The sequence below is a fragment of the Erinaceus europaeus genome, chromosome 16, assembly GCF_950295315.1.
Source record: "Erinaceus europaeus chromosome 16, mEriEur2.1, whole genome shotgun sequence".
NCBI classification, from domain to species: domain Eukaryota; kingdom Metazoa; phylum Chordata; class Mammalia; order Eulipotyphla; family Erinaceidae; genus Erinaceus; species Erinaceus europaeus.
Window position 1 is genome coordinate 1,763,056 of NC_080177.1, and position 15,622 is coordinate 1,778,677.

The following is a 15,622-nucleotide window of genomic DNA, read 5'->3' on the forward strand; positions in this document are numbered from 1 at the left end:
TGCAGTATGAATCCACTGATCCTGGAGGCTGTTCTCTCTCTCTCTCTCTCTTTTTTTGTTGCCCTTGTTGTTTTTTATCGTTGTTGTTATTGTTGTTGTCACTGCTGTCATTGCTTTTGGATAGGACAGAGAGAAATGGAGAGAGGAGAGGAAGTTATAGGAGAGAGAGACAGACACCTGCAGACCTGCTTCACCACTTGCGAAGCGACTCCCCTGCAGGTGGGGAGCCGGGGGGCTTGAACCAGGATCCTTACTCCGGTTCTTGCGCTTGGCGCCATGTGTGCTTAATTCGCTGTGCTACCTACCGCCTGACCCCCTAAACTTTTATTTTTTAATTAACTTTGTTTGTTTAAATCGGGAGAAGGGGGCAAGGACAGTACTTGGCCATTCTGTGTGGTGTCAGGGATGAAACCCAGGATTTACACATTTGGGGGTGGGAGTGGGGATCACTGCTGACTGCCTTGGTATCAGGTGTTTCCAGCGTACAGACATCCCAGAACTATGGGGCGGGTGTCACTAAGAATAGCAAATGAGTCTAGTGCTGCCAACCTACTTTGTAGGACGAAGTGAATTTCAAAAAATCTATCCAAAAATAATCAAGAAAAGAGAGAAAAAGGAATATAAACCAGGCAGGACAAATAGAAACTAGCCGGGAGGTAGATTTAGACTCAAGTGTAGTGATGGTCAGATTAGATGTTGGTGGACCAGCTGCTCCAACGAAAAGCAGTTCTGCAGGTCATTTTTGCTTTTTAATTTTTCTTAGTATTTTTAATATTTATTTATTTATTTTGAATAGACACAGAGAGAAATTGAGAGGGGAGGTGGAGATAGACAGGGAGAGAGACAGAGAGACACCTGCAGCCCTGCTTCATCACTTGAGAAGCTTTCCCCTGCAGGTGGGGGCTGGGGGCTTGAACCTGGGTCCTTGTGCACTGTAATGTCTGCACTGAACCAGATGTGCCACCTCCTGCCCCCTATTATTATTATTTATTATTTTAAAAATATGTAGTTATTTATTCCCTTTTGTTGCCCTTCCGTTGTTGTAGTTATTATTGATGCCATCGTTGTTGGATAGGACAGAGAGAAATGGAGAGAGGAGGGGAAGACAGAGAGGGGGAGAGAAAGACAGACACCTGCAGACCTGCTTCAACGCCTGTGAAGCGACTCCCATGCAGGTGAGGAGCCGAGGGTTCGAACCGGAATCCCTATGCTGGTCCCTGCGCTTTGCGCCATGTGCGCCCAATCTGATGCGCTACCACCTGACTCCCTATTATTTTTTTAACTGAGCCCTACTCAGCTCTGGCTTATGGTGGTAACAAGGATTGAACCTGGGACCTCTGAGCCTCAGGCAGGACAGTCCTTTTGCAGAACCACATTTACATAATTACATAAACCACATTGTTGTTTAAACATACCAAGTTCTGCTCCGTGAGACTGGTATATAGCAGAAAGAAAGAGAACAGTGAAAAGCAGATGAATAGAACATGTCCCCTGCCTGGGAACTGTGATCAAAAGATGCCGGTGTCAGTATGATAATCTCAGACAAGCTCAACTGTCAGGGGGAAAAAATCACTAAAGAGAAAGCATATTGCTTTATAAAGATGAAAGGCTCCATCCAGGCCCAGAGAAGACAGGAGGGCTGGAAACTCACACGCATCTGACATCTTAGCCCCCAGACTCGTAAGCAAGCTTGGCCAGAGCTGCAAGGAGGGGCGCCTGGTCCTGCCGCCTCTGCTGGAGGGAGCTTTGCTGCTGGCCTGCCCTTTTTGTCTGGTTGCCAGGGCCTCCTCCAAACTCTTGACCTGCGTGAGCTCCTTGTCTCCTTCCCATCACTCTCACGAGGTAGGCGTTCCCACACAGAGACTCAGAGACTCTGAAACACCTGGCGGTTATGCAGCCTGCTAGGTGAGACCATTAGTGAGTGAGATGGTTGGGACTGGAAGCCAGACACTCCCCCACTCCTCCTCCTCCTCCTCCTCCCCCTCCTCTTTCTCCTCCTCCCCCTCCTCTCCAGTTCCTCGCCCTCCTCCTCCCCTTCTTCTCTTCTCTTCTTCTCCTTCTCTTTCCTCTTCTTCCTCCATCTCATCTTTCTCTTCTTTTTTTTTGTACTGTATTAGTTTTAATTAACTAGGCTTTTTTTTTTTTTTTTGCCTCCAGGGTTATTGCTGGGGCTCAGTGCCAGCACTAGGAATCCACAGCTCCCAGCAGCCATTTTTCCATTTTATTGGGCAGGACAGAGAGAAACTTAGAGAGGAGGAAGAGACAGAGAGGGAGGGAGAAAGAGAGACACCTGCAGACCTGCTTCACTGCTCATGAAGCTTCCCCCCTGCAGGTGGGGAATCGGGAGCTCGCACCTGTGTTCTTGTACATGGTAGTTAATGTGCTTAGCTGAGTGCGACTGGCCCTCATTAGTTAGATTTTTATGAGAGCTAAAGCATGAGAGAAAAAGATAGAAAGAGAGAGAAAGAGGTGACCCCTACTCAGCTCTGAAACATGCAGGGGAGAGGGATTGAACCTGTGTACTAGAGGGTCTCAGATATGAGGTTCCCAGGCTCTAATGCTGGGGCCTCCCAGCTCCATCGTCTCCCAGAGGCATAGCAGGAGCCATCCCACCACCCTGAGGAGCCAGCAAGCACTCGGGTGAGACCCCACAGGGCCAGGATGTGAGTTCTGCCTGCAGTGCCCCGCCACGAGGCTCCCGGCCTGATGTTATGGCTCTCGCGTGCCGTTGGGACTGCTGGGAATTCTGAATGAGATCACGCCTGTTTACACACTGGAAAGGGCTCCACCAGTGTTAGCGTTCCTGTCTGATTCTTGGGCTTTAAAAAAAAAAGATGGGTGGCGTTATCAGTGTGTGGGGTCTACTCTGCTTGCCAACCCTCTCCAGCCGGCTCCAGAGAGGCTGAACACAGACAGCGGATGAGCAGCCAGGACTGTGCCCGCATCCATGCTGAGGGGCAAGTGTGGTGCAGACAGACTCTGAGTGAGACCCCAGCTTCCAAGTCCTGGTTCCCCCATCAGCTTGTCCACTCTCAGCTGTCCCTCTGTCCTCCAGAGCCACCAAGGAGGGTCAGGGGGATGAAACTGGGACGTTCCCCCTGGGGCTCTCTCCAAGGCTGAGCAAGTAGCAGGCAGAGTGGGGCCTCTCCCTGGACATTGTGTCTATTAGCGTCCATCCAGCCACCCAGCCATCCAAGTGTCTACCCCCCCACCTATTCACCCACTGACCCATCCATCCACCCATCCATCCATCCATCTATTCATCCATTCTTCCATCCACCCATCCATCCACCCATCCATCCATCCATCCATCCAACCATCCACCCATGCATCCATCTATCCATCCATCCACCCATCCATCCACTTATCCATCCATCCATCCATCCATCCATCCATCCATCCACCCATCCACCCACCCATCCATCCATCCACCCACCCACCCACCCACCCATCCATCCATCATCCATCCATCCATCCATCCATCCATCCATCCATCCATCCATCCACCCATCCATCCATCCATCCATCCATCCATCCATCCACCCACCCACCCACCTATCCATCCATCCATCCATCCATCCATCCATCCATCCATCCACCCATCCATCCATCCATCCACCCATCCATCTATCCATCCACCCATCCACCCATCCATCCACCCACTAGGTTGCTGGTGGTGGGGACTGAATGCTTTTCTGTGATAGACAGAGAGACCTGTTCCGGTCAGGACAAGGGGAGAAAAGTGAATCCAGTGGCACCAACTCATTTTGTCTGCTGAGAACATAAAGCCTCACAGGGGAGGGCTAGGGGAGGAGTGGGGACCTGGGGACCTGGCCTGCTGAGGACAGCTGGGATGTGGGGGTGGGGAGCTCTGGGGCAGTGTGGCGTCTCTGCGAGTTGTCACCCCACCCCAGGAAGACTGCCCCCCCCCGGGATGCAGGTGTGTTGGCATTGAGGTGTCAGTGGTGAGGAGCATGGTGGCCAGCTCCAGAGAGGAGCCTGCAGGCAGCTGAGGCTGGTGGCCCCTAGACAGGTGCTCCAGAAGGTCGACAGGTGGGGTGGGGGGTGCAGGATCCTGGAGCCCCAGACACCCAGGTGTGGGGAGGGAGCAGGGAGATGCCTCCAGGGAGGCCGCTTCCTGGTTCAAGGGGGGCCAGTCCTGCTAGGTCCCCTGTCTGCAGGTCTCCATCCGTCTGTCCATCTGTCCTCTATTTCTCCAGAACGGATCAGAAGCACTTTCCCCGGGCACGGTGGGCGGTGGGGGTGGTGGCAGGGAGGGCAGGAGGGGACTGGAGGCAGTCTGCCACCACCACCGGAGAGGTGTCTGGCTGAGGGGCCGGGCTGGCGGGGAGCCTGGGGGTGGCGTCGGGGTGCCCCTCCCTCCCCACAAGCCCTCCCACTTCCTCCGGGAGCGGCTGTCAGGGCTCCAGGCTCAGTGCAGGCTGGGGAGCTGCCGTCACCCCCAGGGCCACTCCAAGGCCACCGCCATGGACCTGCCCCGGCGGCTGCTGGTGGCCTGGGCGCTCAGCCTGTGGCCAGGTAGGTGCCCTGCCCCTCGGACCCTCGCCAGAGATCCCAGCCTCAAACCCCACAGCCGGGAGTGGGAGCTCTGCAGCTGGGATGGCACTTGGGCCGTGAGTCCCAGGGGCGCAGGCAGCTTCACCAGAGAGGGAGGTACTTGGGGCCCTGAGTCCCAGGGGCGCAAGCAGCTCTGCCAGAGAGGGAGGTGTTGGAGCTGGGAGCTCAAGGACTTTGCAAAGACTTGCTGGAGCTCAAAGCACTGGGAGGAGCACTCTGCACCCCGAAGCAACTGGCAGGGACCACCCCAGGGTGCAGGAAGAGAGAGGGCACCGGCCTGGGGAAGGCCATGATCCCTTCCTTCCCTTCTGCCTGGGGTGGGAAGCCTGGGGGGCAGGGTGCATGACCCCCCATGGCTGGGGGGCACCTTCGTTCAGTTAGGGGTGCAATGGACCCCCAAAGTGACGAGTCAGGCAAAGCAGGCTGGGCGTCCCCCTGTCCAGCACTCCTAGTCCCCTCCCTGTTGTCACCTGGCACTGAGGGTGGGGGCAGGGCACGCCCCCACCCCAGCAATGGGGAGGCTGTCTAATGATCTCCAGGTGTTGGGGTGGGGGTCTTCAGGATCCTGGGGGTGAGGGTGGAGGGCAGGCTTGTGGGCACCCTGTTCTCTCCCAATTCAACTGCCCCGTGGACTCATGACCTCTGGCTGCCACCAGTGGCCGCCCTTCACAAGTTTGGGGCGCTCCTTTCTCCAGGGGTCTTAGGGCTCCTGCGTGGAAGGCTGCCCCCTCCCTGAATGAAGTTCTGCTCGGGGGCCATGGTCACTTGCAGTAGCTGCAGGGGCAGACATGGGGGGCCTGGGGCCTCCTAACTCCAAAGCATCCAGGGTCCTGTGGACCAAGTGCCCCCATAGCCAGTGGAGGGCTGCAGTGAAGCCATATGAGCCCTGGGGCCAGCTGGGGCCAGTCTCCATGTGTGGGGGGCTCCCCCCACCAGCCAGGAAGAGATGCAGCCACGGCAGTCAGGTCACTGGGGGAGGGGGCGAGAAGGGACGTCCTTATGTAGGGGCTGGGGGTGGGGGCGCAGATGGAGAATAAAGGGCTTGAGGCCACGCCTAGCTTCCCACAGCCAGCCGCCCCCCACCACATCCACAGAGTTGCCGGACACCCCAGGAACAACTCTGCCCATGCACAGGAGGGCAGAGTCAGCACTGTCTAGTCTGACTAGCAGGAAGGGCAGAGGGGGAGCAGGGAGGCAGGACCATGAGTCAGAGCTGCCTTCCCAGGAGAAACCACGCTCGCTGCCCGGCTCTGGTCAGCAAGCCGGGTAAATGTGGCTTACATTACGCCTCTCAATCAAGACTCTCAGACATCTGTTTGCCAGGAGCTGAGCAGGGGAGGGGGTGGCTATCTTCTGGGCTGAGGGACAGCCGAGATCAAGGCAAGACCAGGAAAGGGACAAGGAGGGGTGGAAGGAGGGAGCCTAGCGCCTTCAGACATGAACAGCTCAGGTTTCCTCAGCCAAACAGAGGAGGCTTCCTGGAGGAGGAGGCCATCCCAGCTGAGCCCTGCAGGAGTGTGCATGGTGCCGGTGGACCTTAGAGCAGGTCACTATTGGACAGCCACACAAGTGACAGCTTAGGACAACTCTGGACAGCGATGGGCCTCAGGGCCATCTGGTCCCCTCCCCACTGGGGACAGTGGGGCTTGGCCAGGCAGGGGACCCGGCCCAGACCTTGTCCCCCGCCGGGGCTGCGGACCCCAGGCTCAGAGCCGTGATGGGGAAGGTTCTAGGCTGGGCCTGGGCAGGGTGGGGGGCACTAGCTCAGCATGAGAGCACAGGACTTGGATGCCCAGGGCCCCAGGCTCCACCCCCAGCACACTGGGAAGCAGAGCTGAGCAGTCTCTCTCTCTTTGTCTCGCTCCTAAAATTAAATTAATCTGTCTCTGCAAGTGGACAGAAAATCCTGTGTCTTATTTTTCTCACCAGCAAAATGGTGGTGGTGGTGTGGGGGTATCGTTATGGCTGATCACATGAGCAAAGGCAGGCAAACGGAGTAGAATGTTCCAGACAGTGGGGCCGGGCAGTGGCACACCTGGATGAGTGCACGCTACGGTGCTTAAGGACCCCGGGTTCAAACCCCGGTTCCTACCTGCAGGAGTGAAGGTTCACAAGTGGTGAAGCAGTGCTGCAGGTGCCTCTGTCTCTCTCCCTATCTTCCCTGTCCCTCAAAATTTCTCTCTCTTTTAAACTTTTGTTTTTATTTTATTTATTAATTATTGGCTAGGCAGAGAGAAATCAAGAAGGGAGGGGAGATGGAGAGGGAGAGAGAGAGAGAAATACCTGCCGACCTACCTCACCACTTGTGAAGCTTTCCGCCTGTAGGTAGGGACCAGGGGCTTGAACCCAGGTCCTTGCACTATAATGTGTGTGCTTAACCTGGTGCGCCACTGCCTGGCCCCTTCAATTTCTCTCCTTCTCCAAAATAATAAGCATTAAACTCCACGAAAGAATGTTCCGAACAAGCGTGAGGTTAGGGAGCTGCATTTCTTCTCTGCTGTCCTCGTGAGTGAGGCAGCTACTAGGGTCCTGCCTCTAGACCCCACACAGTGAGGATCCGAGAGGACTTGCCAGGCTCTGGAGGTTCACAGGGCCTTGCCAGCCACACCCCTCAGTGCCCCCCGACCCAGCGTCAGGGAGGGCAGCAGTCAGGGAGGACTCAAGGCCCACACTTGTGAGGCCCCTGGCTCGATTCCCCGGCATCACGTCTGCCTGAGTAATTCTCTCTCTCTCTTTATAAAATATTTTTATTTGTTTATGATTGGATAGAGACCAAGAGAAATTGAGAGGGGTGGGGAGAGATAGCGAGGGAGAGACAGAGAGACACCTGCAGCCCTGCTCAACCACCTGTGAAGCTTCCCCCCTGCAGGTGGGGACCAGGGCCTTGAACCCGGGTCCTTGTGTGCTGTAACGTGTGCTCTTAACCAGGCATGCCACCGCCTGGCCTCTTTCTCTCATATTAAATAAATAATGAATCTTGTTGAAATTCTCAGATGATAGTGGACGCTTTGTGGCTGTACCGCCCCGAACACGCCCGATCCTGTCTGGCGGGAGATGCTCTGGGACTTTTTATTGTTTGCTCTTGAGGAAGCCTGGAGATGACCCTTAGAGGGGTGTCCCAGCAGGGGAGGACCGGGTCCCACATGTCCTTGGGGGTGGGGCCCCCGTCTGAGAGAGAGACAGAGACAGAGACAGACAGACAGAGACCGAGACAGAGAGACAGAGAGAGACAGAGACAGACAGAGACAGAGACATACAGAGACAGAGAGACAGAGACAGAGACAGACAGAGACAGACAGAGACAGAGACAGAGACAGAGAGACAGAGACAGAGAGACAGAGACAGAGACAGACAGACAGAGACAGAGACAGACACAGAGAGAGACAGAGACAGACAGAGACAGAGAGACAGATACAGAGAGACAGAGACAGACAGAGACATACAGAGACAGAGAGACAGAGACACAGAGACACAGAGACAGACAGACAGAGACAGAGACAGACAGACAGAGACAGAGAGAGACAGAGACAGAGACAGACAGACAGAGACAGACACACAGAGACAGAGAGACAGAGACAGATGGACAGAGACAGAGACAGACATACAGAGACAGAGAGACAGAGACAGAGAGAGACAGAGAGAGACAGAGAGACAGAGACAGACAGACAGAGACAGAGATACAGAGAGAGACAGAGACAGACAGACAGAGACAGACAGACAGAGACAGAGACAGACAGACAGACAGAGATAGAGCGAGTGTTGCACTTCTTGGCCACTCATGTACCTTCCCCACTGCAGGCTTGAACCCGGGTCTTGCACCCACAGGCAGGACCCCCTGTGGCGAAAGCCAGCACTGAAAAGCAGGTGCATGAGACCCACGGACCCCAGACCTCAGCCTCCAGCGTGGGGAGCAGGGTGGATGTGAAATTTGTCGCTTTGTCCCCTGAGGGGCACTTGTCAGCCAAGCCTGGGCTCCGCTGGTCTCACAAGCTTCTGTCTGGCTGTTGGTGGAGATGGGGCCTTGTGCACAACTTCACCACCCCTGGCTGACCTCTTCAGTTGGGAGGGGTGGGGGGGAAGGCACCAAAGTGCTGGAGCTTTCCCTGGTGCCCTGGCATCTCCCATGTGGTGCTGGGGCTCGAGCATGGGCCACAGGCACGGCAAAGCAGCTTCCTCGTGCAGACCTAGCGAGACAGTGGCTCCCCCCTCATAAGAGTGGCCTGACGGTCTCCCAAAGGTCCCTGTAACGTCCAAGCAGCCAGGAGTCTGGGGGCCAGTCCTCAGCAGATGGGGAAGCCAGGAGGCTGTGGGGGAGCGTCCAGTCCCCAGGGACCATCCTCCAGAGGGGCAGGGGCAGGGAGGCCACTGGCCCCAGGGCTGCCATGCAGGTCCATCCCAGTCAGGAAAGGGAGCCTCTTAAAGGGCTAGTGACTTTGTCCCAGATCACCTGGGGGTGGAGGTGGGGCGCTTCGGGCCACAGGTGGAGTCAGAAAGCTAGTGGCAGAGGCCAGGCTGTGGCACACCCAGTGTGGCACACATGCTGCCGGGAGCAAGGATCCAGGTTCAAGCCCCCACTCCCCACCTGCAGGGCGGAGAAGCAGGGCTGCAGGCGTCTTCTTTCCTTCTCTGTCTCCCCCTCCCCTCTCAAGTTCTCTCTGTCTTATCAGATAAAAATGTGTGTGTGTGTGGGGGGGGGGAGGGTGATGGCCGCCAGGAGCAATGGATTTGTAGGGCTGGTACCGAGTCCCAGGGAGGAGGTGACCCAGCAGTTCAGCAGAGGACTTGTGGTGTAAGGCCTCAAGTTCAAGTCCCAGCACTGCACCTGCCAGAGTGAGAGAGAGACAGAAAGAGACACAGAGACAGAGATCTCTCTCCGATAATTCTTCAAGGGTAGGGAGGTGGACTTGCAAGCCTCAGGCCCCAGGTTCGGTCCCCAGCATACTTTATGCCTGAGTTGAGCGGTTCTCTGGTCTTTGTCTCTCACAATAAAGAAAACTTTATCATAAAGGGGCGCGTGGTCTCCTGGGAGACAGAAGTCTGGGAAGCAGCTCTAAGACGAGGGCTCTGAGAAAGATCTAGGGACAAGGGTCTGTAGGGCAGGGAGACAGCTCAGCTGTGGGGGGCAGGGCCTAGAGGCCCGAAGCCCCTGGTTTGAGTTCCGACAGCCCCACTTGCCAGAGTTGAGTGGTGCCCTGCTTCCTGGCTTTACAAAAAACAAAGCTGTGACTCACGCCCCGGTAGAGCATCTCCAGGCAGAAGCAGCCAGAAGAGGCCAGGCTGCTGGCAGGTCAGCTGCGGAATGTTCTGGAATGTGAGGGAGGCAGGCAGGCTCTCCCTAGGTGGACCTGCCTGCCCAGCCCTCCCGGTCTCCCTGTCTCTGGACACTGAGGGGTGACCGGAGAGGAGTCTGGGAGGGGCGCCCACCCCCACCCCCCACCCTCCATCAGCCTGGGCCCCAGTTACTCCCACTCCGCTGCTGGGATGGAGCTGGGGTCAGAGGTGGTGCAGTGACAGCATGCCGGACTTGAGTGCACGGGTCGAGGGTTCCATCCCCAGCGCCTCCCACAGCCAGAGCTCAGTCAGCTCAGGTCAGATAAGGACACACCTGCCAGGCTGGAGGGGTTCTCCTGGGAGAGGCAATGGATCTAAGGGAACTGGTGCTGTGGTCTGCCTCTCTCTCCCTCGCCCTCTCTCTCTTGCTCTCTCCTTCCCTCTCTGTGTCCCTTCCTCTCTCCCCCTCTCTCCCTCTCCCTTATCTCTCTCCTCCTCTCTCTGTCTCTCTCTCCCTCTCCCTTATCTCTCTCCTCCTCTCTCTGTCTCTCTCTCCCTCTCCCTTATCTCTCTCCTCCTCTCTCTGTCTCTCTCTTCTGTTTCCCTCCTCTCTCTCTGAATGAAAAAAAGTCAGCCCAGAAGAGTTAATATTACACATGCATAAGAGATGATGGATGATGGGTGGATGGATGGACGGATGGATGGCGGATGGATGGATGGATGGGTGGATGATGGATGGATGACGGATGGATGACAGATGGATGGATGGATGGGTGGATAACGGATGGATAGGGAAAGGAAGGAAGGAAGGATGGATGGATGGATGGGTGGATGGGTGGATGATGGATGGATAGGGAAAGGAAGGAAGGATGGATGGATGGATGGATGGGTGGATGGATGGGTGGATGATGGATGGATAGGGAAAGGAAGGATGGATGGATGGATGGATGGATGGATGGGTGGATGATGGATGGATAGGGAAGGGAAGGAAGGAAGGAAGGATGGATGGATGGGTGGATGGGTGGATGATGGATGGATAGGGAAGGGAAGGAAGGAAGGAAGGATGGATGAAATAGTCTCTCTTCAGTCTGCAACAGTCCGTCACCCCACAAACCAGTCCTCTCGGGGAAGCGCGTCGCCCTCTCCCCAGCCCCTCTCTTTCCCTTTTAAAGATGTGCTTTCACTTGTTTTATAAGGTGGAGAGAAAAAGAAGCTAGAACACCGCTCAGCTCTGACATCTGGCAGTGCGGGGGATTGAACTTAGTTCCCTGGGCCCCACCTCCCTAACCCCCTGTGGGCATACCCCTAGTCCTGACACTTAGAAGCCAAGACAGGAAGAGACTGGTGCAGAAGACTGCTGGAGCAGTCAGGGAAGACTGCTAGGTGGAGGAGGGATGGTGGACTGAAGGCTGCTGGGCCCACTGGCCCCATGGGGTCCTGCCAGGCAGCAGTGGAGAGGCTGAGACTGGACGGTGAAATCCCAGGTCTAAAACGGGAAGCTGGGGAAGGTGGGGCAAAGCTGGGACTGTGGTCCACTGCCCACAGAGAAGTGACTCAGCCCAAGTACCCAGAATGCGGCCCTGGCATTTCAGGCCGTGAGGAAGGAGCTGGGAGGGGCGGAACCAGGGACCTCAGTAGTCCTGGGGGACCGCCAGGCTGTGGCAGGACACGGACCCCAGAGCAGGGCTTGAGTGGGCCCTTTCCTATGTCCACTTGGGGGTCCAAGCCTCCAGGTACTGTCTTTCCCATCACCTGTCCAGGTTTACATTATTACAAGGTTTTAGGAGTGTTGTTCCTGTGTGATTCAACACACCCACGACCAAAGTCCCTGCACCACCTCACCAGAGACACCACTCTGCCCGGCCCCCACCCCTCTCCTGCCGTCCACCTGAGAGTCTGAGAGTCGGTGTGGGGGCCGCAGCCGTCTGAGGGTGCCTGTGAGGTTGGCTCTGTCTCCAGCACCCCACTGTGAAGAGAAGCAGAAGGAAGCTTGTAGAAGGTCCCGGGTGATAGTCTTGGGGTGGAGGGTGGGGTCCTCCCGGGCAGAGGTCAAGAGGCTTCCCCAAGGTCACGGGGCACAGGGAGTGTCACCTCCTTCCTGGCCCCCAGGCTGCACCGCAGGTCTGCCCACAGCTGCCTTCCTCACACCCTGGTGGTTCTCGCTCGGTTTTCCTGCCAGTGACTTTGCGTATTTGCGTATTTGTTTGTGTGTGTGTTTGTTTGTTCATTGGCGTTGTTGGGGCCTTGTGCATGGGAGAGCTCCCAACTTTGGGCTGACTTGTTCAGAGACACAGACAGAGACAGAGAGAAGAAGAGACAACACAGCCCCTGAGCTTCTCCAGTAGAGCCTCTGCCTTGCCATGAGCAAGGCCCTGGGTTTGAGCAGTAAGGGGAGCTCTGCTGGTCTCACCTATCTCTTTCTCATTATTTCTGTCTCTCTTTTTCTAATTAAAAAAAGTAAATAATGAAGAAACGGGCCTGGAAGTTCTCTCAGGAGTGCACCATGGCACGAGGCCCGGAGTCCACCCACCCCTTTTATGAGAAAGGAAGGTCTCCCCTCAGCCACTCCCCAAGGAGTCTGGGGCTCCTGGGGTCTCTTGACAGATGTCAGCACCATGTGTCTCTGGGCAGAAACTTGGAGCCTGAACTTGGAAGCAGGTGGCCCTGCTGGGCTTGTCTCCTTGCTGGGACAAGGAGCTCAGCGCCTTGCTCCAGCCTTTGCTTTGCGGCCAAGACTCACAAGACACCGCCCCCCTGCTCCTAAGGGCTGGCAAGCGGCAATGGACATCTAGCCGCCTATCAGAGGCACCTGCCATCCCCAGGAAACCAAGCACCCCGTCCCCGCCAACCCCCAGGAGGGTGACCCACTTAACTCAGGCCCCCTGGGTCTGTGCCCAGTCCGTGTAGCCACCTTTCCTGCAGGCCGGGGCCCAGGGCTTCTTTTTTGTGTGTAGTTAAAGCCCAGAGCTCCTGGCCCAGCAGTCCCCCAGGGCCCCCCTGCTCCCTGCCCCCGGGGACAGCCCTGCCACTAATTGCAGGCCCAAATGCTCCCAGGGTGGGGTGGACCCTGGGCTTCACACACCCAGCACTTGGGAGGCCCAAGCTGGACTGTCTGAGCCCCGGGAGTGGGCTGTGTGTCCTCTGAGCTGGTCAGAGAAGGCAGGGCCGCCCCAGGCCGCAGCTCAGGCCATGCACTGCAGGCTTCGCCTGGCCATAGTGCCAGAGAGCCAGGAAGGGAGAGAGAGATGACGGTGGCATCGGAGGCTGCAGTCTCCCTAGGCAGGGGCACAGCAACTGAACACCCAGGTTCAGCACAGAAACACAGACAGAGGAAGAGGAGGAGGCAGCCCCCCACCCCAAGTCCTGAGACAAGGCAGCGGTCCTGGGGATGGAACAGCCGGAACCAGCCAAAGTCAGCCCTCGGCCTCCCGGCACAGCTCCAGGGTCAATTTCCCGGTGCTCCTCTCCTGTAGGTTAGTCTCAGGCTCTCAGACGCTGGACGGCCCCGTTTCTTTCTGCCTGTCTCTTTCAGCTCAGCACACAGGTGGCAGTTTTGTTTCTTGAGGGCTGTCCTAGAAACGGGGTTACAATGGGGAGACAGACAGGCCCCCCCAGTGCTGCCCCACCGGGAGGGGCTGAGGAGAGTCCTGGCCGAAGCCTTTGCCGAGCCTCCCAGTGTAAAGCCTCAGCATTTTTCAGAAGTGCAGACTCTCTTTTCTTTTTGAAAATTCCTTTAAAAATGTTTATTATTTATTTCATTTGATAGGACAGAGAAATTGAACCATGGTGATGTGTGTGCTCTGTAAGGTGTGCTACCACCCAGCTCATCTGCCCCTTTTCGATAAGAGAGGAAAAGAGAGGGAGTGACCAGGGCACTGCTCAGTCCTGGGGCTGCAGGACTGTGCTTCCTGCTGAGTTACCTCCCCAACTTTTTAAGACTTCGCATGGTAAATGAGCTCACAGCACAGCTGCTCCTAGTGGCCAGAAACGCTCCTTCTCTCCCATCCTGCTCTCAAAAGCTCAAGGAAAGGCATCAAAAGGCTCATTTTGATCACTTCCTCTACTTGGAAAACAGACAGGAAATACATGGACCTTTCTGAAATCAGGGAGTCTGCCTGAAGAAGGTGGCAGTCCAAGGCTGGGCTGCCCACCTCCTTCCCTGGGCACAGCCTTGGGGGACTCTCTGACAGGGACAAGGATGTTGCTGGGAAGCAGACAGGTGGGGCCTCGGCATTGCTCCCCAGACCTCAGGGATGTCGGCCTGGAGCCCTGGCCAGTGGGGAACCCCCCTCCCATCACTATCCAGAGTTAAAGGACATTCCTCTCCATGAGTTACAGGCTCACCCTGCACTTGGCAGGAGCCTGGACATGGCAGCTGAGTCCCTAGGGGTTGGGGGGACAAGGGTGGGACCCTGCTCTAAATTTTCCCACCCCCGGCTGGATCCTTTGACCCACTGTCCATTAGGGAGGACACACAGTTCAGGCTGATAGGGAACTCCTAGGGGCGGTGGCCTCGTGGCCTGTCTCCCCAGAAACAGCCCCGGGCATGTGGGCTGGCCAGCAGCAGGGGTGTGGGTGGCTGGAGGGAGGGCTGCTCCAGCTGAGGTCACCTTCTGGAGCCGTCCCCCCAACACTTGGCGGCGTGATCACCCCACAGGGAGGGACCCGCCTTTCCTAGGAAGACTCCCTGGGCAGGGCCCTTCCCTCCGCCACAGGCCAGGGTGAGAATGGTCCCACTGTGGACGACACCCCCCCCCCCCGGCCTCTCCCCACACAGCCCTATCAGGACCAGCCTGCCCGCCCTGCACACGGTGCATGTATGCACACATCGCAGTGACACATGCACAACACACATGATGTGGTGCATGTCACATGCATAACATATATGCACACACCACACATGGCATATACAATAGTATGATGCAATACAAGCCACACATGTTGACATGCACACATCACATATGACTGCACATATGCACGTACCGCACGACACACATGATGTAATACACACCATACTATGCATACAGGTACACAGAACACATATGACACAGCTCACGTGGTGCATGCACACATATACCACACCACACATCAACACATATGATGCACGCACATAAACAACACACATGAAAACACAGAAAGCACATGTATAACAGTGCATGTGTGTGCATGTATGACACACATGGTACACACATGCACATGGCACCATGGCTAATGTGTGAGAGCAAACATGACACACACATGAACTGCATGCATACACACATGACATCACAAAGTGTACACAGCACACAAGCTGCCCACTCAGAGAGAGCCACACACGTACACATAAGCTCAGCACAGACATCACACTTAGGCTACATGTGCACACACGTTCACCTGAACATGGAAACACGGAAGCACACAGGCTCCCCAAAGATCCCCAGTTAGAGGTCAGGAGAACAGGGTCTGGAGGCTCCTCCCAGAGGTGAGTCCAGTGCGCCTCAGCCAAGGGCCAGCCAGCAGAGGCTGGAAGTCATGGCCAGAGGGACTGTCATCTTTACTGTGTTCGTTTTTCTTTGTTTCCATCTTTATGAGAGAGAGAGAGAGGCAGAAGCACTGCTCAGCTCTTGCGCAGGCGGTGCCTGGGATCAAACCTGGGACTTGGGCTCTGCCTGCTGAACCCCTCCCAGCCAAGGGGGGTCCTTTTGTAGGCAGGGGTGCTGCTGGGTTGGTGAGTGAGTTTGCTGAAAGGGAGCCACTCCTCTGCAGGACTGGGAAGCAACCCCTTCCTCTTGGG

At 56.3% G+C, this 15,622-nt stretch overlaps 1 protein-coding gene across 1 annotated transcript in view; it reads left to right on the forward strand.

Moving 5' to 3' along the window:
- Positions 1 to 4,384: 4,384 nt before the first annotated feature.
- Positions 4,385 to 15,622, forward strand: part of ITGA11 (integrin subunit alpha 11) — an 81,326-nt gene continuing 70,088 nt past the window's right edge. The window contains exon 1 of the mRNA XM_060175701.1: positions 4,385 to 4,539. Within this exon, the coding sequence (XP_060031684.1) occupies positions 4,488 to 4,539 (52 nt within the window). The 5' untranslated portion in view covers positions 4,385 to 4,487. The remainder of the gene's footprint in view (positions 4,540 to 15,622) is intronic.